Source organism: Anas platyrhynchos, chromosome 1 (genome assembly GCF_047663525.1).
Source record: "Anas platyrhynchos isolate ZD024472 breed Pekin duck chromosome 1, IASCAAS_PekinDuck_T2T, whole genome shotgun sequence".
NCBI lineage: Eukaryota > Metazoa > Chordata > Aves > Anseriformes > Anatidae > Anas > Anas platyrhynchos.
This window is the reverse complement of record NC_092587.1, coordinates 162,914,387-162,937,834: the sequence shown is the minus strand read 5'-3', so window position 1 is coordinate 162,937,834 and position 23,448 is coordinate 162,914,387. Positions and strand designations below refer to the sequence as shown.

General features: G+C 37.4%; 1 protein-coding gene across 2 annotated transcripts in view; it reads left to right on the top strand.

Annotated features, from left to right (window-relative positions):
- The window catches only part of SLAIN1 (SLAIN motif family member 1), a 49,387-nt gene extending 37,956 nt beyond the window's left edge, over window positions 1–11,431 (top strand). For both annotated transcript variants that reach the window (XM_027442878.3, XM_072032465.1), the window contains 3 exons: window positions 3,594–3,758; window positions 5,658–5,937; window positions 10,327–11,431. In XM_027442878.3, coding sequence (XP_027298679.1) covers window positions 3,594–3,758; window positions 5,658–5,937; window positions 10,327–10,402 — 521 coding nt within the window. In that variant the 3' untranslated portion in view covers window positions 10,403–11,431. The remainder of the gene's footprint in view (window positions 1–3,593; window positions 3,759–5,657; window positions 5,938–10,326) is intronic.
- The last annotated feature ends 12,017 nt before the right edge of the window (window positions 11,432–23,448 follow it).

The following is a 23,448-nucleotide window of genomic DNA, read 5'->3' as shown; positions in this document are numbered from 1 at the left end:
AGGTCTTTTCATGGACACTGTCAGGTGAGGGCAGAGGACCTCTGTTTCATAATTCCTAGTTTTTCCTGTGCTGTAGGCAACGTGCAGTTCAGTGTGGATGCCACATGGAGGAGGATGCATAAACATGCAACAGGAGATTTTTTGTGGATCATTCTGCTGCAGATATGAGAAACATGGACAATGCATGCCACCTAAAGAATACTCATGAAGTGACAAGCACGTGTGTATACGCATGAACTACTCTGAGAAGGTGGTAATAACCAGAAACTGATTATTCCTTTTGTTGCATGACCTATTGTTGCATTTTGTACTTCAAGTTTCAAAAATTTCAGTAATACAGTGTCTGTAGGTCATGCTAATACATCTCAAAACAGCCTGGGAAAGGCAAAGATACATCTGTGTTGCCTTGTATGGCTGCATCCTACTTAAACATCATGTTTATCTCAGCCCAAATTTTAAATGAGACTCAGTAGTGGATCACAGTAGCTGTTGATACTGTGGAAGGCACAGGTGCTGTGGAATTCCTCGCTGGTGTTAGAAGCCACATGTCCCTAACAGAATGAACTTACCGCAGCTCTACTGCTTCTCTCCTTCTCTCTGTTAATTTTCTCATCAGTCTTAGAAGAGCAAAGAGCTCTAAAAAGGGAACGCATCTTAGCAAAATATTTTTGTTTTCTTCTCATAGATTTCCAGCAAGTTCATATCTAGTCATGTCTCTGTGGCCTGAAATAATATTAAAATCACATAACTCCCATTGTCTACTTCTGTATACCACGCTCACAGAAGACAGTTTTTCACTGAAAACATCTATAAGACTCTCCACTGTTCTTAGGAGGGGAACGGGTGACAGAACAAACTTCAAGAAAGAGATGAAAGAGAATGCATCATCCAAGGAAATGAAAGCTGCAGAATACTATCGAGATGAGCATTTCTGGGTTTTCCTTAAACATAACATTGACCTGCTATTTTCATTGCTTTTCAGGGCCATTTATCTCAGCAGACAAAAGGAATCATCAAAGAAGTAATGCAGATGTTTGATGGATGAAAATTTGCAGGTGCAGCAGGAATTTGCTGCCCGAGGACTGAATCATCAGCAGAGCAGACTGCTGGAACAAGAAGGGACACATGAACAGAAGGCAAAAGAAATGGCCACCCTTGACACAGAGGAAATACAAGCTACTTCTATACATTTTTTTTCCTACTATAGCTGCATCCACTGGACAGTTCTAGGCATAGATTATTCCTGTTGTGGCTGATGCAGTCCCAGAGTGGAAAAGCATGTAGATTCCAAGGAATTTGGCTTATACTGTGTGATACATGGATAGTATTAGACAAAAATCTATTTTATGAAGTGTAATCTACCCTACCACCATCCTACTGCTCAAATGATTTTTTGCCAAGTGCTGTAATTTTAGCCTAGGATTTCATGGCCCATGAGTTTAAAGGGTTGGCCTGGTCTTCAAAATAAACAGTAGTTACAGACGTCTCATGTTCATGAAATTTCTGCAGCTCTGGGCAGTTCCCTTTCCAGTTTGCAAAATCATGAATATTTCAGAAATAGGAGCACACAGTAGCTATGTGGATGCCATTGTTCACATCCCCAGGATGGTTTTGGAAGCCTGATAACAGTTGTGTTATTACTATACCAATTATATGAATACTTACCTGAATCACAATAGTAATCCCTTTGCTAATGGTTGTTGCTATACCACTGACAGTTTCAGTTTGCCGGTGTCAGTGATGAGCCACAGAAGCATAACACGTCTAACTCTTTGATGAAGAGTTACCCTTTAGAGAGGTTCTTCCAATTCTATTTCATATTGGGAAAGATTTATTGCGATTTAGCTATGCTCTAGTTTCTGGGAACTCTAACCTTGAATTCCCTTTGCTTGCACTGAACACCTCCCAGACTTACCTCCCACACTTACTGTTTGATTTCAATAATATGAATAGGGCTATCTGAACTATTTCCTAGATAGCAATGGTTTTCTGTGTTAGACTACATATGCAAGTCAACCTTAGTTGGGATGGAAGGGAAGACCAACAAGGGCAGGTAGGCACTACTAATTGGGAGTTGGGATATGAGGATATTAGAAATGCTGGACCTTTGAAATGCAAAGATGTTTTGAATATTTTCAGAATCTTGTATCGGTTCTTATCATGAGGACCAGTCATAAGAACAGCTAACAGCTTGTAGCCTTGTGATGTGACTTAGTTCACTGGAGGTACATAGGCATCATATGTACTCAAGTTACTGTTAGTGACTACTAATACACTGTATAGATAGAACTATACTGTCACTTCTTATTACTCTCAATTGTTATCAGCTTTAAGGATTAGAGGAGCTCATGATAGTGCTAAATAGGTTATATATTTATGTGAACTGATTAACAGAGACTCCTAAGTCAATCTGTTGTTTCTGTGAATTGAACTTGCCCTGTGTGGGTTAAGAGGTCAACCCAAAACAGCAGTTCCAAGCCATGTGTGATATAAGTGTTATTTCTGTGCATAAATCCAAAACTGTAATCTCAAAATGCCCTGCTTGCAATTGAGGAGAGAAGTCACAGATACGTTTTACAGGAAAAGCACACCCTTGCTTTCTGTTGCAGTGTAAGAACTGAAGACAGATCTGTACCATGCATTGGAACCTGCTGAAGGGACATGAGCTGGTGGACTGCACTGAGAATGGTACCACAGGAAATGTAGCCATGTCAGCAGCAGCACAACGTTTGAGGCCAATATTAGTGTTATTATCAAACAAGATTTATTGAATGACCTGTTATTTCCACACACTGGTGCTTTACTGAAGTCTGTCACATCACAGGAGGCAATTCAGACTTCCAGTCTCTTAGACACTTAAGTTAGCTGTTAAGCCTGCCCCCAGATATCTCATTTCCAGCTTTCTTTTTATGCAGGACCTTATCCTACAGGCCTGCTCTGAAAATGCCCACCAAATCAGACACCACAAGTGGGATAGGAGGGAGACCCACCAGATTTGAAAAGCCTGATGTCAACCCAGGTCTCCAAGCAACTGACAGCATCACGACTTAGCAGGTTTTGTGCATGGCCTCCTGCAGAAACCTAACATGCTAATAAGGTTAGGTACTGAATAGAATTTTTTTTAGCATCTCATTGGCACCTGAAAGCAAGACTTAGTCACTTATGATGGATTCATCTCACCTGTCTTTAGACATCCACAATGTAGATATTCTGACTGTCACTGACGCCTCTGTATTCACTGCAAAGAAATAGGCACATTTAGGGCATGATTCATCTGACCTATTTTACACGTTTACATGAAAATCATCCTTATTATTACACTATAGTGTTTAGATCTTTGTTATCCCTAAAATGCATTGCCTATCGATGTTTTATAAATTACTTGTGAATAATTGTGGTATTACAATAGTCAGAAGGGTTCAATTGGTAGGCTGTCAATTATGTATTCCTATTCTTCCTATGGAGCAAAACCCTTCTTTGTGTTGAATGAATTCGGTTTTAATTTTGATTTTTTTACAGATTTTTTTTCAGAGGCTTCTTGTGTTTGTTGCAAATTCTGACATGACTATGGATGTTGTGCTCTTTTGCTTCAGATAAGCTCCGAAGAAGCATGCCGAACCTAGCTCGGATGCCAAGTACTCCTGCCATTAACAATGCTTCTGGCTTTGCTAGTTCTCCAGTCACTGTGAGGAACAGTCAGAGCTTTGATTCCAATCTACATGGAGCAAGTAATGGGATTTCAAGGATGCAGTCATGTAGTAAGTACCTGTGTTCTTTGGCAGTGTGCAAGGGATCAATAGAGTGGTAAAGTTTATGTCCGTGCTTTATGAAAAATTAAAGCAGGCTGTGTTCCTTTTACACTGGATTTTAATATAGCTCAGGATTTTAAAGCTGCTAGTTTGGAAGGCAACATATAGCCCATCTTGTTATGCAGTATTGAGTGTCAACACTACCTTTATTTTCTTTGCCCACTCATTTTTGTCAACCTTTCAACTAAAATTACAATAATAATTATTAGTAGTAGTAGTAATATAGAAGAACCAATAATGCAATTAATTCATATAAGCTTAGTTTTTCAGATTTGATACTAGAATTTAAAACATTGCTTTTCTTAGTAATTTACACAGTGCTGTATTATACAGTACACTGTATAAATACCATCTCAAAACACATGACCTCTCTCCTGTTGAATTTGAGCCACTCTGTTCCATGCAAATGTGGTAACTGGAGGATTATATCCTCAAGTATATCATACTTGTTGAGTAGATTAATTAAAATGTCTCTAATTAGTTTAATTTAATTGACTTCCAGCTGGCAGGGGTGCAGTATTGATCTATTGGATGTGGAATTATGAACATAGAATGTCAAAAAGACATTCTTTTCTAGCATGATTATTGAGATACTCTGATGGGAAATGGAAAAAGTGGATTTCATTTGATGCAGGGAGGAGAAGGAATTGAACTTTTGCATCCCATTTCCTATGAGGTTTTGGAGGGAGAAGTTGGCAAAACCTGTTCTTCTTTCCTTCAAATCTGAGCAGAGTTTTTTTTTCTTCAAAAAGATTAAATTGAATCTTTTCTTGATAGTATACCATAGTGCTGGATTTAGTTTGTTTTATTTTTGTCCTTTTCTAATAGGAGATTGGAAATAGTTGTTCAGATCCCACATGTAACTTGAATGGTAGTGTGCTGGGAGTTTAATTTTACTTACTACTTTAAAAATACATGTTTCTCTTGTGTTTTTGTATGTAAATGTGTGTGTAAAATGAAATTCTTCTGAAATGACCTTTCTGAAAAACATAAAAATAAGTGGCAGCATTGTGTTTTGTTTTTTTTTTTTTTTTTAGGGAAGTGTGTTGTGATAAGGTTTCCTTAGCAATATACGTGTATTGCCAGTCATATTTAATTGATTCATGTATCTGTTTCTTCAACTGTATCTTTAAATGTACTTAGGATGTCCTTTTTCAAAGAGCTGAAAAAGGATTGGCCTGTGTGCAATAGTTGGCTTATGTGCTTTAGGCTTTTTACAGTTTGCTTTTGGTATGTGGACTCTGGAATAGATGTGTGTCTGATGTACACCAGAGGGCAGAATTGTGTAGAGAATCTATATATAAAGCTTCTGGAAAGGGTAGCATTGATTTAAAATGATAGTTTACATAGCATCAGCTTTGGAATATCTTGTTATGTTTGGGACCTTTTTATAGCCTTTTGATTGTTTTTATAATAAGGCTTAGACTTTTGTGATGTTTTGTAATGCTTTAATGTAATAAGCATTAAATAAGATACGGTTATTACAAGCAACCTTACAAAAATCTAAACAATCTAAAAGTAATTAACTCAGAGCTTCAGCAGTTTTAAGGCTCTAATTGCATAGGTGGAATTAGTGTGTTTTTAATGGAAAACAAAACCTCTTTGAGGGGAGAAAGAAGGATAAATAAGGGTGGTATTTTTGTTTGGTATGGGGATGGAACAGGATATTTTAGTTTGGTGCAGGATACAGTGTTGGATCCAGGGGGTTCTTCAGTAGTTTATAATTAGCAAGTTAATTGCATAATGATGTGTTTATCTGTAATTAGATTTGTATAGAGATGTGCATTATTATCTGGCCTCATTTGTTGGGTACTGACCTTGTTACTTCCTTTCTACCTCTCCTAACAGTTCCATCACCAGGACAGCTTCAGCACAGAGTTCACAGTGTGGGACATTTTCCAGTATCTGTCAGGCAGCCTCTCAAAGCTACTGCCTATGTAAGCCCAACTGTACAAGGCAGTAGCATTCCAGTGTCCAACAATTTACAGCTATATTCTAACACTGGGATCCCAATGCCAAACAAGACTGCTAGTCAAGGGATTGTGGGGCGCAGTGCTCTTCCAAGACCCTCGCTGGCCATCAATGGGAGCGGCATACCCAGAAGTAAAATTGCACAGCCAGTTCGAAGGTAAGAGTTAAACAGGCCATTGTTCCTGTATAGCTGGCCTTAGTATGGATTGTGTTTTGTTTGTTTGTTTGTTTTCCTCTGGAGTATGAATCTGGGATATAAAGGAGAAGAATTTCTAGCTCCCAGTGCTGAGTCAGTGAATGGGTGAAGATTTAACTCCACAAATAGCGATGGACAATGCCTGCTGGTAATTTCTAATAAACTGTTACAGATAGAGTGTAATTACATATAAATAAGAACGTAATACCACCCACCAGTAAGAAATCAAAACAAATGGAAATCTTGTAGCATTAGTATCTCTGACTCACCATCTTCCAGACTTGTGCCAACTGCTATTTCAAGCTCTGAGGATGAGCATGAGAAAGATTTGCATGCCTGTTGCTGTAAAAAGCAACAGACTGTAAAAATGCAACTTGTGATGTTACAGAATTATGAGGAAGGAGATATTTTGGATGTCTTCCTCTTGGGATGAAGCAGCATCTTGTCAATTTCAGCTGGGGAACAGTAGAAAAACTATACTGCTAAACAAATGAATTTTTGCATTTTGCAATAGAATTGTCTCCAAATATTTTTTTTAAGGTAAGCAATAAAATAATCCTGAAGAAAGAACTATGTTTTAATCACAGCTGAGAGTTAAACTCTTAGCTCTATGTATCATACATTCTATGATTAATAGGTGTTGAAGTTTCTCAAAAAGAAACTCTAATCAACTTTTGTCAACTCTTCCCACTATTTCTTCCCATCATGTGCATCCCTCCTGTTGTGAAAGCCTGCTGCTTGACCACCTGGTTTTCTGTTGGATGAACTGTCAGTGTTTAACTTTCACCATTTTTATGCTTTTCACTAGGTACTTGCTAGATCCAGAATAAGTTCAATTGCTCACATTCTCTCTTTGGTTGAGTAACTCTGGGATTACACTGATGTGACTGACAACAGATTTTGACCAACTGCAGTGAAACTTTGATAAAAAGCTGTCAGATTTCTTCTTTGATGGAGACTGTACCATGAGATTTCTATTATAACCTTCTTTGCTCTCTGCTGGATCTCCCTCTGTTAGAGTTCTTCATAGTAGAGGTTTTTCTTTCTTTTTTTTTTTTTTTCTTTTTTTTTTTTCTTTCTTTCTTTCTCTTTCCCTCAACTTCATGTTCTTCTGCACGGCTCTTAAATCTTTCATAGCAACATGTAGGAAACAGAGACTTTCTGGTCCACAAAGACCAGTCTCTTGCTATTGTTTTATCCTTCCTACAAGAGATAACCTTAAAAAAAAAAAATAAGAGGTTTCAGCGGGAGGGTGAAATACTGTAGTCTCAATACTTTTTTATTTATTTTTCATTTTTTATTTTTTATTTTTTATTTATTTTATTTTATCTTTATTTTTTATTTTTTTAATTTTATTTCATTTTTTATTTTTTTAATTTATTTTTTATTAGAAGCTCATTCAAATTTATCTAATTCAAAAGCTATTTATAGTACAGAAACACTGGGCTCCCATCTTCTCACCTTAAAATGTACCTTAGCAGCATCATATGTTGCTGTAGAACCAGACCAATGATCCTGGAAGATAGATTGTGTTTACACTGTGTGAATGACAAGTTTATAGGACTCCAAAAGCACAGACGTATTGGAGGTCAGCCAACAGTTCTTTAAGACCCTAGTTTAATTTTATTTATTCATTTGGAAAATAAAAATATCTTCAGTGCATACAAAATTTTCTTGGAAGGAAGTCAACCATGACAGGCAGATTTTCTAAGTGTTGATTTTGTCACTGTGATCATTTCTAAGGAATGGTATTTCTGATTATCTGTTCAAGACTCTAGCTTCTATTAGCACACAGAAACTTTAAATGGTTTTAGTTGTAACTTTATTGAAGGTAGAATATATATATATATATATATATAGTAATAAATCAGGTGTTCAGGAAGAAGTGCACATTCAGAATAAAACTGGCCAGACTGTTATGCAAACAAGTTACTGGTATTGTACATACTTAAAATGGATTGTTAGACACTTTACATAAGCCCTAAAGTTAGTGAACTTCAGTATTTACTGCATAGAACCAAACACATGAGAGAGTGCTTTTGACAATTTGTAAAATAAAATTATAGTAGACAAAATAACCAACTTGGCTATATACTACCTGCTTTTCTCCTTATCATCAGAGTTTCATGCATCCCAAAGCAGTGTAAAGAAACTGTAATGAGTACGTTCCACCTATATTTAGCCTTACTAGTGAGGCAGCATTATTATTATTATTATTATTATTATTATTATTATTATTATTATTATTTATTTATTTATTTATTTATTTATTTATTTATTTATTTCTGTTAAATGTATCCCCCTAACTGCCAGCACTCTCCAACTTCATGCTCTGGGCTTCTTACAGACCCACCTTCCTAAACCCCTTTTCCTACATTCCAGTCCTCCACTTTACATCTTCACTCATGCTGTTCACAGGAGCATGGTGGTAGAAACAAGGTGAGCTGGGAGCCACATGGGACAGCCAAGCTGCCCCAAAATACCCAAAAAAGAAGAGCAAAGCTATGGCAGTGACCAGGGCCAGCCAACAGTCCCAGTCTCCAGAAGAGTCCCCAGTGACAAGGCAGGTCTCAGCTAACCCAGGATGTCAAGTCACTAAGTGTGGGTGTAGGTTCTCCCATGCAGCAGGCAAAGGCATGGCAGCAACCTAAATGCAGCCATGGAGCAAAGGTGGAAGGCTTGATTATTCCTGTTGCCTTGTGCAGGAAGAGGTCGACTACAATCTAGTTGATGACAGGTAAGTTGAAAGAGTCTGCAGGCCCTCCAAAACTTTGTTATCTCAAACTATATAGCATCATACTGACAGCTTGTGCTTGTTTTGCAAGTTTTCAATGCTGGTGTGCTTTCTTGTTAAGCAGGAATCCAGCTCTGGATAAGCAGCAGTATTCTTATGCTTATTTTCATCTTAGCTCACTAATTCTTCATTACTTTTGTCCTTCTCTGTTTTCTCTCAAACACTGTTAAATATTTTCTCTTTCTTTCCTTCCTTCCTTCCTTCCTTCCTTCCTTCCTTCCTTCCTTCCTTCCTTCCTTCTGAAAAAAAAAAAGAAATGAAAGCAGCAGTTGTAGAACAAGGCAGAAGCTGGTCATGTTTTATGCCTAGATTTATAATAAACTGGATTTATAGCAAAGATAAGGGATACTGCAACAAAGTGGAGACACACAAAAACATCTTGGATGAGCTTAAGTTTACTCATCTTTTTTACTGAAGTGTAATTTTTTGGCCAGTAGGAAAATCAGTTGTAGCAGAGACGTGAGGCACTGCTCTGATGACTGCTTTTGGCTTACTGACTCTCTTACAACATACATCTGCTTTCTTCCATGCAAGGGTGTTCAGAAGGGAGAGGAGGCATCAGTAAGTTACAGCAGTTACCATTAAAGGAAAAGTAGAGAAGTGAGAGAACAAGGCTTAAGACCTGGTTTTATAAGAAACAGTTTCACAGAATTGGGACAGTTTATTTTCAGCAAACTGTGGTGTAACTAAAATATGTTTGCCTTGTCACCAGTGGTTTGATATTTAGGTCAAATAAATTGTTTTTTCTTTTGTTGTTTTGTTTGTTTGCTTGTTTAATATTATTTAAAACAGTTACTTCAAAAGTAAAAACCTGTCAGTTTTGGAGGACAGTCAGCAAAGACTTTTTAAATAAATCCCTGCTCATTAATGAGATACAGCCCAGGTGTGAAGGTGTGGTGCTGGAGGACCACAAACTCTCTGCATGGGTAGTGGTGTAGGAACTGGCAGCTCTCTGACTTTGGCTGTGTGATGGAAACGTGTAATTATGAGTCTTGGATAAGAGGATCTGGAGCAGGACTTAATACAGTTCTTCAACTGATAAGATGCCTAAATTCCTTAGTGCCTGCATAGTGTTTCTATAAATGCTGTTTTTTTTTGTTTTTTTTTTTTTGTTTCTTTTTTTTTTTTTTTTTGAGAGAGCATACTGAGCACGACAGCTTTTTGAATATTTCCCATTACATCTTTGCTGCCTGTCTCTATTGGAATGTGTGTTGTTCATAGTGACAAAAGAGGTTTATATTTATATTTTTCAGAACCTTTAACCTGAAGAACTAAATCTTCCCATTTTGAGGGGTCTCATACATCATTAGGATTATTCACTAAATCCCTTTTTGAAATCCCTTTATCCAGTGACATTAATGGGATCTCATTGGAGGTCTTAATTTCACCATAGGTCTTTATATTTGCATTAACATGTAGCCAGGAATATGCTAGAGTGAAGTCTCCAAGCGAGTTACAAAGCCAATATCACTCCAGAAGAGAATGGCATTTGCTATCTTGATCTTTCACATGAAATATGACTTCCTTTGTCTTTTTCTATGATTTGTTTCATACAGTTTTCTTCAGCCTCCTAAGCCACTTTCATCGCTGAGCACGATGCGGGATGGGAACTGGAGAGATGGCTGCTATTGATGAAGGATGCCCACGAACATTGAAAAATAAGTAACATGGATTTCATTACCCAGCTGGCTGGGTAAAGATGACTTGGGAAAGGAGGGTCATGCAGTATTATTTCCCCTGCGATTTTATTATGTAAACATCCATAATGCAATGCCATTTTCTAAAAAATGAACATCTTATCAAATACTGAATGTTGCACTTAAATCGGTTACCTGAACAGCTGCATTGTTATCAGACTAACAGTGGCAGTGTTATCACATAGAACTGAAGTATTATGTATGTGAAAAGTACCAGAATATTTCCTCTGAAAGAACTTGGAGCTAATGCTTTTGGGGCAGCTTTGCCATACTGAAATTCTAAAATAATTTATTCTTTGTAAAGGCATCATGCATTTATTTTGAATTTGGAGGGGACTTAATGTATGTGCTTAATTTTTTATTTTTTTTAGTGCTTCCTGTACATTTTGTTTTATATACTTGAGTTCATTTAAACTTGCCCGAATCTTGAACAACAGAGAGATAAATTAACTTTTCTGTGCCATAAATAATATTTTTGGGGTAATGTACTTTTTTAGCGCTAGGAACATATCTTACAAAATCATACCATTGGCAATACAAAGCAGTATATTTATGTTGCAGAAGCACAAAAAAAGTAGCATTCACTGGAAACTGCCATCCAGCAGGGTCAGCATGGTTTTGTTGGTCTTTCAACGTTTGTTCAACTGTTAATTTATTGTCATAGTGTTTTGTATTTAAAATGGCAGCATAAGTCACGTTGCACTTACCAAGATACAGTGATCTCTACAACTATGTTTGGTTTTCAATACTTTATTACAAAGAATAAAATTGTAATGTTTTATTAACAGTTGCTTATGAAAAAATGAGTTTTAATGTGAATAAATCTTTTTGATAGATCTTTTACAAAATCCAATTGCACTAATCAATGCTTTCTTATAATGGCATATGACCTAATATTTGATTACGACTGTGTATACTGCTGTTTTGGAATGTTTCAGAAATAAAGAATCTATTTCAGCAATAATGCTGTTCTTGAGTGTGCAATGTAAACATTGTCAGAATTTAGTACTTGACTTAACTGCTGGAGTTTTTGTTACTTACCATCTATATTATGCTGCATTTTTGCAATTAGTAACTAAGTTCATCTTATTATTATTATTTTTTTTTATTTTTTTTTTAATCAAGTTATGAAGCCATAATTTGCATGGAAGACAGGTAAGCGTTGTTTTTAAATCAGTCTTACTATAATGTGTTTTATTGTTGTTGTTATTTTGTTTTGTTTTGTTTTCCAAGTTAATGTTCAAATTCTGCAAGTGCAAATGTGACTTGCAATGTACCAAGCCTTTCTTTTGCCATGGATTTATCTCTGAATTTGCTTGGGGACCTGTTTTTATTAAAAGGGCAAACTAAAATGAAAAACAAAAGGTAAGAATTTAGTGGTAAGTAAAACCTATATTATGGTGATATGTGATTGTATATAAGTACAGTAATACCTCTCTACAGCTTAGTACTGTGTAAAAGAGATTAAAAATTAATTTTTCACACTTTAGTCCTTTTAATCCAGTTAAAATTAAACAAACAAACAAATAAACAAAAAAGTAGAATCATTGAGAAGGTTATCAAGAAATATTCCAGCATGGAAATTGTCTCTGCACAGATAAGTATTTCAGCACATATGCATGGAACTCATCTTGTTCATAAGAAACTTTTATTGGAAAAAATTACTGTTGCTTACAGAAATCAGTCATTTCTTAGACAACCTTAGTTATCTTGAACAGTTTATTTTGCTTGCAGACCGATTGTGGCAGGGATGTAAAGGCAGCTCTGGCATTGCTTTACTATTTGCCTGGGACAAGGAGAACTACAGAACCTGAATTTACCCTGGGGCCTCCAGCACAAGAAGGAAATTGGGGCAGGTCCAGAGGAGGGCCACAAAAATGTTCAGAGGGCTGGAGCACCTCTCCTATGAAGACAGGCTGAGAGAGCTGGGCATTTTCAGCCTGGAGAAGAGAAAGCTCGAGGGAGACCTAATAGTGGCCTTCTAGTATCTACTCTTTGTCAGGGTTTGTACTGACAGGACAAAGGGTAAAGGTTTTAATTTAAAAGAGGGAAGATTTAGATTAGATATACGGAAGACATTCTTTACTTAGAGAGTGGTGAGGCACTGGCACAGTTGCCCAGAGAAGCTGTGGATGCCCCATCCCTGGAAGTGTTCGAGGCCAGGCTGGATGGGGCTTTGAGCAACCTGGTCTGGTGGGAGGTGTCCATGCCCATGGCAGAGAGTTGGAACTAGGTGATCTTTAAGGTCCTAAGGTCCCTTCCAGTACAAACCATTGTATGATTCTATGACTTTAACCTACATTAAACACAGACAAATTCTTTCAGTTCATAATTTTTGTCTGGCACAAGCAGTACTTAAGCAGAGCTAACCCATCTAAACTGACCCTATAACCACACTGTGGCTCTCAGCTTATCAGAGTGCATATTATTTTAAACAACAGTTTGTACTGTGCATTTGCATCTGTGCAGTTCCCAAATGAATAAACTCTCATGACTTCTGGTGCTAGGGAACCAGCACGGTCTTTTTCATAAAAGATGATGCTTTGAAACTGATGAAACTGTCTGGAGACCAGTTACAACGATCAGCTTCTGCTCCATGCTGGCTGTACCAGCCCTGGTCTGAGTTGTCTCTTCACTATGTTCCTTTTTGCTTGGATTTTATCCATACTTCTCGATTAAATACGTTATCACAGCCCCACCTTACTCTGAGGTTTTGAGGTAAGAACTTGCATTTTGGAGGCAATACTTGAATAGTACACGGGAGGGCAGTATATACTTTGAAAATGTTTTCTTTTTAGTAGCTAAAGCTGTTCCGTTTTCGAGGCTCTTGAATTGTATTCTGCATACGTTTCTTTCCAGTGTTGTTTATGTAAGAAGACAGCATGTGTGCCAAACTGTCTGAGATTTTCATTCTTTAATATCGCTTTCATTCTTTAAAGTGTCGTGAATTGGAGAAACAGTCATTTTTTGATACATTGAACTCATTGAAACAATGCAGTTATCTTTCCCTTTTCAACTGTTCTGGTCCCCTACAATATATTCTTTCATCAGGTCAGGATTTGTTAACTGGATAGCTTTGCTGTTTTAAGTATTTTTCTTAAGTATCTGTCACATTAGATGGATGCCATCAGACTATAAAAGGAAACCAGTGCTGTGAGCAGCTTGATCTCTTTTCTATTCTGAAAGAATCATAAAAATCACTCTCATTTCAACCACCGACTGTGGTATTTCTGCTGTTTCCCTCTAGCTGAGGGAGCTTGCTGTATCCCCTGAGATTATCATCAACTAACCAAACACTACTGAACAGTGCCCAAAGTGTCGCATACTTCACCACAGTCTCTCTGGAGCAAACTATATGGAATATGCATCAAAACAAAACCACTTCTGTCAGTCTCGACTTTGTGTGAGGCCAATCTCCAAGGAAATGTGCAACACAGTGAGATCATGCAGATTTCCTTAAAACAGAGTACCAAACTGATATTTTTCATGAGTAATCAAAGTTATTTTCATTTCTGAATTTAAGGGAACACTTGAGGACTGTCCTTGTGGCCCTCTTTGGTTCTTCTCTCTTTTGGTCCATGGAAGCAAATTACACTCCTGTCTCTTTGTTGCTGAGTCCGAGAAATGACTCAGAAATAACCCAAAGAGTAGGACAGTAGGACATCCTACTGTCCTAACTAGTCTTGGCCTCAGATCTTGAGCATATGGCTGAAACATAGCTCAACCGTATTCTATGTTTTTTTCCCCCCTCCACTTTCAGTCCCAGGATAAAACTTCAGACTTTCCAGTGATTCAGCCCCATAACCTGGGCAGTCTGACTTTCTTACAACCTAACAGTCTAGTTAATTCTAAGTCTTGCATGCTTTGCATGATAAACTGAAGATTCAAATTTCCTTCTCCATTCTTATATGTATTCATCCATGATCTCCTTAACCTGAAGTCATCTTTTTATTTGACCTTAACTAGTAAATTCTTCAGCATGTGAGATCTATCTAAACTAAAACTATATAATTTTCCTATCTTCTTTCTTTGACCACGTGACTACCATTTTTTGTGTATTGCTACTGATTTCCCTCTTCCTGTGGAAAACAGTTCAGTTATAAGCAAGTTGTATTCATTTTCAAAGCAACTGACACTATCCCATCCCACTAACAGTTTTTTCAATCAGTATTGAAGCAGATTCCCATATCTACATCCATGATGCCAGACTATATTGTATCTGTTGCAAAGCACCTCATAGTTCCCCTAACGTAAGGGATCCTGGTTTTAGTTCACCTTCAGAACCTTCCTTAAAGGCTTTTCTTTGGTACAATACCACTAAAAACAGGGCAACAGTTAAACTGTGTCTTCTGACTGCTCTTGAGCCCATTTACTAATGTTGCCTCATGATTTTTTCTTTTTATTTGATTCATGTTTTTGCTATACTCAAACTGCAAGTTGCTGTAGGCTTGGACTCCTGTCTTTTCCTTTTACGTTTGTATAGCATGAAGCCCAGTATGATCTCAAGGCCCTGTTACAATGCCTTTATGCTAACACAAATACTAACAATTAGCATTTTCATATGGAAAATACTAGTTACTTTCATTATTGTCATGGGTTCAGCTGGGATAGTGTTAATTTTCTTCCTAATAGCTGGTGTGGTGCTGTGTTTTGGATTTAGGATGAGAACAATGCTGATAATATACTGATGTTTTAGTTGTTGCAGAGCAGCGCTTGCACAGAGCCAAGGACTTCCCAGCTTCTCACACTGCCCTGCCAGCAGGCAGGCTGGGGGTGCATCAGGAGATGGGAGGGGACAGAACCAGGACAGCTGGCCCAAACTGGCCAAAGAGATGTCCCATACCACATGGTGGCATGCTCAGCAATAAAACTGCAAGGGTGGTTGCAGGGGGAGGAGGACACTGCTTGGGGTCTAGCTGGGCATCAGTCGGTGGGTGGTAAGAAATTGCATTATGCATCATTTGTTTGGTGTAAAGATTTTTTTATCATAATTATTATGATTGTTTTCCCTGCCTTTTCTATCCTATTAAACTGTCTTTATCTCTACCCATGAGCTTTAGTTTTTCTTTTTTTTTTTTTTTTTCCTTTTCCTGATTCTCTCCCCTATTCGGGAGAAGGGCAGGAGGTGCAGGTGAGGAGTGAGCGAATGGTTGTGTGGTGCTTCACTGCCTGCAAGGTTAAATCACAACTGTGAATGATGAGTAAAGTTTCATTAATAAAAAGAACTAGAGAATAAGACACACTATCACTTAAAACCACATTTTTGTGTTTAATCCTCAAGCATGACTTATCAATTAGGAAATTCTGGATAAAAAAAGGAAATGAGTAAGATTGGATGACTTCCCCTGTCACCATTCTGGTGAAAAACATGTTCTGGCTGATCTGTTTTAATTTTCTTGTTCCCAGCCAGAGTCACATTTTATTTGCATCAACGCCTGCAGCCCATCTGCTCAGCCAACTTTTTCCTTTCGTCTGCACTTCTAACTCTTCCTATCCCCAGATTCTCACCTTGTAGCTTCTGATAGTGGTTGTATGTGCTATTTTGAACGGTGCAGTTCCTGACCATCCATCCACCTGCAGATCCAACTGCTGCTCCCTCCCCGGCCCTAGGGAACAGACCCTTAGTGCATCTTCCATCTCATCACTGGGACTTGCAGCTGTTACCTTGTAAGGTAAGCAGTTATACTTGATCTGAATTAATGACAGTGGATGTTTAAAGCATGAAGAGATGATAGCATGCTAATAGGTTGAACAGGGTGGTACTGCAAAAGCTGGAGGTCCCCCACCTAGATCACACCTCTACTGTCTGATCTGAGTGCCCATTAGTTCCAAATGCAATTCAACACATTGGCTTTGGCCTAAAGAGTCCTGAGATGATCTTTCAACATGTGCACCACAACAGCAATTTTTACAAAGAGTCTCATGGAAGGAATGAAAGGAGAGATTAGACGGGTTTATTCTTGAAACTGGAACCTAATTCCTTTTTAATGCAAGCCAAACATTAGGTGATTTTTTGCATTTACAAAACTCTTGTCCACAAACCAAAGCAAAAAAACAAACAAACAAACAAAAACAAGTATTTTTGGGAGTCCTTTGGTACCTGAATGCTGACTTTGGCATAATCTTCATGGCAGCTGGGCTACTGTCAGTGGATCTATTCGTGACTGCACTGCTGAAGGCTTGCCAATAACAAGCAGTTCACACACCTGTGCCACACTCATTGCAGCAGTGTGTTTTGGGCATTCTGAGCTCACAAGAGGAACAGAGAGAGGAGGAAGGTTAGAAGTCAAGACATCTTGTATGAAACTTGTTGTAGCTGCCATTTTGTGACATACAGTAGCTCTGTACCTGTTTCAAATGTCTTTATGATACATTTTTGCATATCCCAGCCATCTTTTGAATATGACTAGCTCATGGGACACTCTAATCCACTTGAGACTATGAATGCAAGTTTCTTAGCACATGCTCTGTGTTACATGGCAGGTTTTAATAATCTGAACATGTCGAGAGGTGGGACAGGGTACGCTGAACATAGCATTATCTGAAAACTACTATATGGTTTCTGGGTCATTTTCAAGTCTTGCTTGCATTACTGTGGAAAGTTTGTCCTCAACCATTCATGTACATGTACACACTAGTGGCCATCTCATCTTGCACTGTGACCATTATAGTGCTCAGTTTTGCCTTTTTAAATGTGACCCTGACTTTAGCAGCTTTTTTTCCTTAGTGAAAGAAACTGCATTAGTATGATGATGTTTACGAAAATAAATAGAGCAGAGATATTGAGAAGACAATTTATTTATTTTTTTTATACATATTTTTTGAGATTTATAGGTTCAGTGACAAAGAACATATTAACCTAGATCTGGAGGGGAGAATAATGCATTCTTGCTTTTTTTTTTTTTTTTTTTTTTTTTTTAAAGTAGTGTTGAACACATTTCTTACTTCATTCACTCCCTTGAGCAGAGTATGAAATGATGGCAAACATAAATACATACGTATAAAAACAACTGTTTTTCTAGTCTTTCACTGCTTCATATGGAAAATCGTTAGAAGTATAGACTGGGCTCTCAGAATCATGTCAAGAAGTTGGGACAACGAATGGTTTTTGAACTTCAAACTTACTGTAGAGATATAAGGCATTTCTTGTGAGACTCCACCTAGAGTACTGTGTTCAGCACTGGGGTCCCCAGCACCAGAAGGACATGGACCTATTGGAGAAGACCCAGAGGAGGGCCATGAGGATGCTCGGAGGGCTGGAGCACCTTGCCTATGAAGACAGGCTGAGGGAGTTGGGGTTGTTTGGCCTAGAGAACAGAAGGCTCTGGGACACCTTATAGCAGCCTTTCAGTACCTAAAGAGGGCCTACAAAAAAAGCAGGAGAGGGACTTTTTACAGGCACTTGGTCATAGACAAGGGATAACTAAAAGAGGGTAGGTTTAGTTTAGATGGAAGGAAGAACTTTTTTACTATGAGGGTGGTGAGGCACAGGCTGCCCAGAGAAGTTGTGAATGCCCCATCCCTGGAAGTATTGAAGGCCAGGTTGGATGGGGCCTTGAGCAGCCTGGAATCCAAACCATTTTATGGTTCTATGATTTCTTTTTTGTTTGTTTGTTTGTTTTCTTTTTTATTATTATTATTATTATTTTACCTACAGAACATTTTAAATGTTAATCTCTTGTATTGACAATTCATCTTGATTTTTAGAGATACAGATATCTAGCACAGTCATAAGAAATTTGTACAACAATTATATTTTTCTGTTGTGATTGTTTTTTGAGTTAAAAGAATTAAAACAGTATTTCTTTGTTTCTGTTCACTTCACTCACTACTTGTCCCGCAGATTTATTTCATTCCCCTAGAAAAATAAAATATTACTCTTTTGTCCTTTTGGCCAGACCTATACCAGGAAAAAACCTTGAGCAATATTCCTGAACTGAGCTCTGGAAGTCCATCCAGCCTTCATACTTTGCAGACTGCGAGCAGATGTTTCTAAGAAAGGTATATTATCTGCATCCAATACTGAACTTTCCAATAGCAGAAGCAGCAGCAAACTTAATCTATATGTCAACTACAATGCACCTAAACTGGAACAACTGTAACAACTTTTTGCAATAATAAAAAATATACTAGTATGTTTCTACCAAATTGCTTTTCAACCCTCCCTACAGGAGGTTATAATAGCTTCCTTTCTGGATACCCTTGATAAGTACTTAAAGAGCACTTTCTGATTATGAATTTCACTGAGCCAATAAAAATGTGTTGAATTGAATTTTAGCAAATTTAGATTAGTGATTTAGTGATTCTAAACAGTGACCTGTTTAGAAGACTTATACTACCTTTAAAACTGAGGTATTCTAATTTGAGCATTATATGCAACAGCATATAATTTTTTTTCCATAATGCTGCCAATGTTCTATTCCGTTCCTGCAAAATGTAAAGCAATAATTGAAGTTAATATTCAAAAATTCAGAAGGAAAATTAATTTATAAGATTTTTTTAGCCAAAGAAATCATAAAAATGTGTTTTGATTTTATCCACATTTTTCTAGGCAGTCACTGACTGGAAAGTATTATGCAACTCTGATGATGTATACTTATAAAACAAGAAGGATTTTTGTATATATGAGAGAATGGAAAAAAAAATCAGACAAAATGATATTGCTGTACTGATAGCTGGATCAGAATTCACAATATATAACCTGCTTCCATCTGTAAAAGAAGGAACACTTTCAGCACCTCCTCTTTTCAATCGATGTGAGATAATGATGTTTCAAATGGGCCCCATCCCACTTAATTTATAGATGCAGCTACTTGGAATGGGTGCAGATGTGCTCGGATCCATTGAGGTATGCTCAGATCTGGTTGCTCTAAGTGAAGTCTGATCCAGAAGCTATACTGAGTGTTAGTGGAGCTTATCGTGCTTCTCAGGATATCTTATTACTTTGGATACAGTCTCATGCAGATGGAGATCTGAGGTTGGGTAGGAGATTGTGCATCTGCCTTGCCTTACCTAGCGCAGTGCTGTCAGCCTGGTAGATGATAGCAGATAGCAAATCAGCTAGCCTGATTTGTTTTCAGGCCTACAGTCTGCAAGCAAACTACTGAATGATGCTCTTTGATGAAAAGTAATTGTTTGACAAGAAGGGGAAGTTTTTCTGAAGTACTGAATACTTGCAGCTCCCATTGCTTCTTCCTCAAATTGTAAGACTGTTAACACTACTGAGATTAGACACTGGATAAAGTGTATCTCCCCGATATTCTTTTACTAAGTCCCATTTAAGCTGAGGTTTCATTATTCTGTTTTTAGTGCACATCTTACAGTCTATTTCAGAAAGCAGTTTATCCAATGGCACTGAGTAGAAATAGTTTGGAATAAAATTAATTCTCTGAATGGCGATATTGTGCATTTTTGTGGAATCCAATCTCAGTGCACAGGTCATTCTGTTAAAAATAATGATTTAGATTCTCTTGCATTGTTGATGATATATTTTCCAAAGCAAACAGGGAGAAAAATGCCATTTATTTGACAAAGTATTCTAGACAATTGGAATTATAGGTTTCCCTAGAACCCAATCGCTTTATACAGCATTAAGTGTAAACACCAGTATTAATAAAAAGACCTAGGTATTCATAAAAGTCCTAGTTAACTTTATAATACAGCAAAAAATGACACCCAAGGAAAGTTTACGTAAAGGAAGATTCTATCACAACAAGTCTCAGCAGTATCCCAAAGAGTAAGCTTACAGCCTGCTTATAGACTAAACCAATGCTTTGCTCAATAAATTCATGTCTTGCCTCGAAATATAAATCACAGGTGCTTGTCGGGTTTATATAAGCAAAAGTGTACTTCCAAGAAAGAAATAGAGATGTGGAAAACTCGAAATATTTCAACACAGTTTAAGAACATAAACTGCTGAAAAGAGCTGTGTTTCCTTCTGCATCATTTGTAGCCTCACTCAATATCCTGTCTACTTTATATCCTCACTGTGAACAATATATGATAAGATGAAAGGCAGTTTACGTAAAAGCAGACCATCTCCTTAAAGAGAACTTATAAAGCACATCTCCTGTATATTCCTTTAATCCTTTGTGAAGCAGTAAACTGCTGCTTTGCCCTCCTTTTTGAAACTTTTCCTTAGTTCCACAAAGCAGATAAGTTTGTTGTGAAATACCTTTTTTTTTTTTTTTTTTGTTCTTTTTTTTTTTTCTTTCTCTGGGAGAAAGAAAGATACAGAAAAAGCTGTTTCATGGCATGTGGTTGCCTGCTGACAAAATCACAAAGAAGTGGAAGTGAAAGCCTTTTGTAAAAAAACCTCAATACCACTGGAAAACCCACTGTACATGCCCACAGTTGTGTAACAGGATTAAGTGTCTGTATGATGGTAGTGTCTGTGGGCTGGAAGCAAGCTGGACTTTATGCAATAAAAACAAAAATCCTTGTTTGAAGCAGCTGGCAGTCTCAGCGAGTGTGTTGCCTGAGCTCTGTTTGTGCACCTTGTCATATGAATAAAGTTGTTCCAGCTGGAGGAACATAGCAGAACTGATTCTGAGAAAAGAGTAAATAGTCAGGATAGTAAAGTGGACATCAGAAAACCTGAGTTCTTTTCCCTGCTTAACCAAACATCTTTGATTAACCAAACAGTCTTTGCTTTAACAAACTTACCATGTGCTCATAAAGCCAAGAATAATGGAGTTGTTGTTTAGGTCTTACAGGAACTACAGTGAAGCAGATGATAATTTCTGATGCTGATGAACTCAGATATCCATTTAGCAATGAAGAGAAGCAGTGGAATAATAGAACTTCCTAATTCAAATTTGAAAGCAATTTCCTCTATGAATAGATACTGTGGAGATGGGATTATTTGATGTTAACCGTGCAATTAGGTAATGAGCAAAGGGTCTCTAGCAAGTTTAGGTAGCTATAAGGAAATAATGCTTCACAAGCTCACATAGTTGTTCTTTAATCTGTAACTGATGAAGGTTTTGTGTCTTCATGTCATGCAACAAAATAGGCTAAACAAAAGTGGAAGGAAGGGGGAAAAGGAGAATCGGAAATAAAGTCAATTTATGGGAACTCATTTGAAGGCACGGAAGCTTCCTTAGCAGGTACTGATCTGTCATTTGCACCCAACAGTCTGTATTTTCCTCACTGACTTCAAATCACAGCACGAGAAAGGGTGCTTAAAGTAACTCTTTGTTCTCTCCCCGCTTCCAGGCCCTTTGCGTTTTTATGTTGTTGGGTTAAGTGCACGTTTCTGAGAATAAATGGCTTTTTGATGATCTGTAGCAACCTCCTAGCTGCCAAAATAGTTTTGTACTAGGACAAGAGACATAATTTTCCCTGAACAGTGAGAATCAATGTGGATGGGATAGGATTTTTTTTTTTTTTTTTTTTTTTTTTTTTACAAAATACTGGTTTAACTTTTTCATTTTGCTATTTTTAAATGTAATAGACAAGTAACAACTGTAAGCTAGTTTATTGGCCCTGTACTGTTTTCTTTGAGCTGTAAACAGAAAGCTACCCTAAAATGTCTCCAGAGACATTAAAAACACTGTAAACCATATTATATATACCGTCCTTATCTCACATACACTGATTCTTATCCCAAAGGTCAGTGGACTTTCCTGGGATGTTCCAAGATGAGATGATATAAGTATGATTAGAATTCAGACAGCAGAAAAATTTTGTCTAGAATAAGAAAAAAATAGTGTCCTTTAGTGTCCACTAACATGTGCCAGCTGCTAATCCAGCTGTCAAAATTTAGTGGAGGAGAGAGGATGTGAGAAAACTGACAGTATTGGAGTTCATTGTATTTATCATTAGATTGTATTGTATTCATTCATATTATATTATATTACATTGTGTTATATGTTATGTTATAGTGTAATAATGAGCCAGAGGATCTGGGCTAGGACACAAAATATTCTGAAGACATATAATTGTAATGCATGCATTTTCCATCAAAAAACAAACATCTGAGTATTTTTGTGTATTGTCCTCCAATGACTGTAAACAAAACTGATTTCTGATATTCTGTGCTGCTATTGCGGAATCACTTCTGTTGCTCAGCTGCTATGCACATGGCATTAAAAAGGAGGTAAAATTAGATCAAATCAAGAATAAGTCCCTGCCTTGAACAGTTTAGAATCTGAAAAGCAAGGCAAAAATAACATAAACTGTGTGTAATTTAATAGAGCAGTTCAGGTTTTAGACTGTATGCACTTGGAAGGGAAATATCTCTGGTAATTTTTTGGCATCCTTGTTTTTAGGATTTACAGTAGAGACTGACCTTGAAGCATTAGTTCTGAAAACAAGGACTGTGAAAGTCAGTGACCACACAACTGTGGTCAGCCCTCAGCTGGCATAGACCCTTAAAAAGAAAAAGAAAGAGCAGAATTGATGGCAACTAGCATGATTTGAAAAACAGAAGAGGAATAGGAATACAGTGCTGTTATTTTATGTTTTAAAACCTCATGACATGATTTTTCCGTCTATGTAAACTCTTGTCCTTCCTGGGCTGTTAGCCACTTCTAATCTGTTTCAACCAGAAAGCTTCCATGTTTCATCTAAATGTGCATCATCAGAGAATGCATGAGCAGAGATTGTAATTATAAGCTTGGTGAAAACCTAGAAAAGAAAAACTATCCATGAAGGAGTGTAGAGGTGGATCCAATAGTGGAGATGTGTGCCTATCTGGTCAGAAAAGTGATGCCTACCTTTGATGTTCCCATCCCAATGGAAGGTACTCCAAAATCCTGAGTAAAATAAGAAAGTGTCCTAATTGCTAAGGGAGAGAGAAACAACCCAGAGGAGTGCTCTCATTAGGGGTAGCTGATAAAAATGCTAATAAATTCTTCCCTTTTCTAGACCGTAGGTGACTGTGTTAAGGCTATGACAGAGATGACCCTGATCACTTGGGATTCAGAAACACAAATCTCCTAATGAGGATTGACACCCACATATGTTATTTGAAGCTAT